At 40.3% G+C, this 1,421-nt stretch overlaps 1 protein-coding gene across 1 annotated transcript; it reads left to right on the top strand.

Moving 5' to 3' along the window:
- Positions 1 to 200: 200 nt before the first annotated feature.
- LOC110699847 (protein FAR-RED IMPAIRED RESPONSE 1-like) lies at positions 201 to 1,031 on the top strand. Its single transcript, XM_021877359.1, has 2 exons — positions 201 to 413; positions 939 to 1,031. The coding sequence occupies exons 1-2, from the start codon at positions 201 to 203 to the stop codon at positions 1,029 to 1,031; spliced, it is 306 nt and encodes a 101-aa protein (XP_021733051.1).
- The last annotated feature ends 390 nt before the right edge of the window (positions 1,032 to 1,421 follow it).

Raw genomic sequence — 1,421 nt, 5'->3', positions numbered from 1 at the left:
GCGAGGAGTAGAGCTGCATATGAGGAGTTTGGAGATGTTGTGTGTTTTGATAGTACATATTTGCAAACAAATTTCACCTTCCCTTTGTTGTGTTTATCAGTGTGAACCATCATGGGCAGAGTATTTTGTTTGGGTGTGCATTGATCTCTCGGGAGACAGCGGAGACCTATGAGTGGGTGTTGAGGACTTGGCTACATTGCATGGGGGGTAAAGCTCCTATCTCAATCCTAACGGATCAAGATCCGACGATTAGGAAAGCTGTAAACTTGACTATGCCTGAGAGTTGCCATGGGTGGTGGATATGGCACATACTTCAGAAGTTTAGGAGGTATGTGGGTAAGCATGAGGACTATGAAGCTGTAAAGGACAAGTTTGAAAATATCATTTATGGTAGTTTAGATGCTGATGAATTTGTAGATCGTTGGGTGGACGCAGTCGATTATTACAAACTATGAGATAACAGTTGGCTTGAAGGTATTGCACTTCCATATCTTCATTTTTTTTTTTTGTGATTGTTACTGATTTATGTTAGAATATGCAGAGGTGTAACTGTTTGTGTGCAGGGGACTGGAAGCTGTTTCAGTTCTAATTTAGAGTAGGAGCAGGTTTAGTGGTAGACTTTTGTACCACTGAATGTTTTTTTTTTCCGCAAGTTTCTTATCTATGACACATTTCTGAGATAGTGAATGTACCATTCATAGGAGTCCAGGTGTATGAGGTTTTGTATGTTTTTAGATAAGCCATTAATTGCAATTATTTGAAATGTAGGGATTTATGAGGAAAGACACATGTGTATCCCAGCGTATTTGAAGCATTTATTCTGGGTCGGGATGAAAACGACCCAACGTTTGGAAAGTTTCAATCACTTCTTCAAAGGTTATGTTGACAAGCATACAACGTTGTCTGAATTTGTGCTTCGATATTGCGATGCAATGCAGATAAGGGCCGATTCAGAAAGAATTGTGGACTCCAACACACTACGGTGCATGAGGCATTTAGCTACCGATTTCCCAGCAGAGGAAGTGTTCTAGAAGTGTTATACGGACGCCAAATTCAAAGAAGTTCAGCGGGAGTGCAAGAGGATGTTGTACGTGCATCACCTAGATGGCTATGAAGTTGGTGAGAACCAAGTTGAGTTTGTTATTGAGGACCGAGTGTGGATCAAGCCAAAATATGCAAAGAAAGAATCTGTAACTAAGATTCGGAGATGCTACAGGGTGTGCTATGACAGTAATACATATGAAGCTAGTTGTGAATGTAAACACTTTGAGTGCCGCAGAATCATTTGTCGACGTATGATCTTTGTGTATGATCATTGTGGTGTTTCCATTGTTCTTGAGAAATATATTCTACGTCGTTGGAGGAAGGATATTCAAAGGAAACACACACGAGTGAAAGTAGCTTACCATAATCCACTTAAA

The sequence above is a fragment of the Chenopodium quinoa genome, unplaced genomic scaffold (assembly GCF_001683475.1).
Source record: "Chenopodium quinoa cultivar QQ74 unplaced genomic scaffold, ASM168347v1, whole genome shotgun sequence".
Taxonomy (NCBI): domain Eukaryota; kingdom Viridiplantae; phylum Streptophyta; class Magnoliopsida; order Caryophyllales; family Amaranthaceae; genus Chenopodium; species Chenopodium quinoa.
The sequence above is the reverse complement of the archived record's forward strand: the minus strand, read 5'-3'. Positions and strand labels throughout refer to the sequence as shown.

Coding starts and splice junctions, on each gene's coding strand:
- LOC110699847 (XM_021877359.1), top strand. CDS start 201: ATGGGGGGTAAAGCTCCTATCTCAATCCTAACGGATCAAGATCCGACG. Junction 414..938: donor GTTTAGATGCTGATGAATTT/GTAGATCGTTGG, acceptor GATGCAATGCAG/ATAAGGGCCGATTCAGAAAG.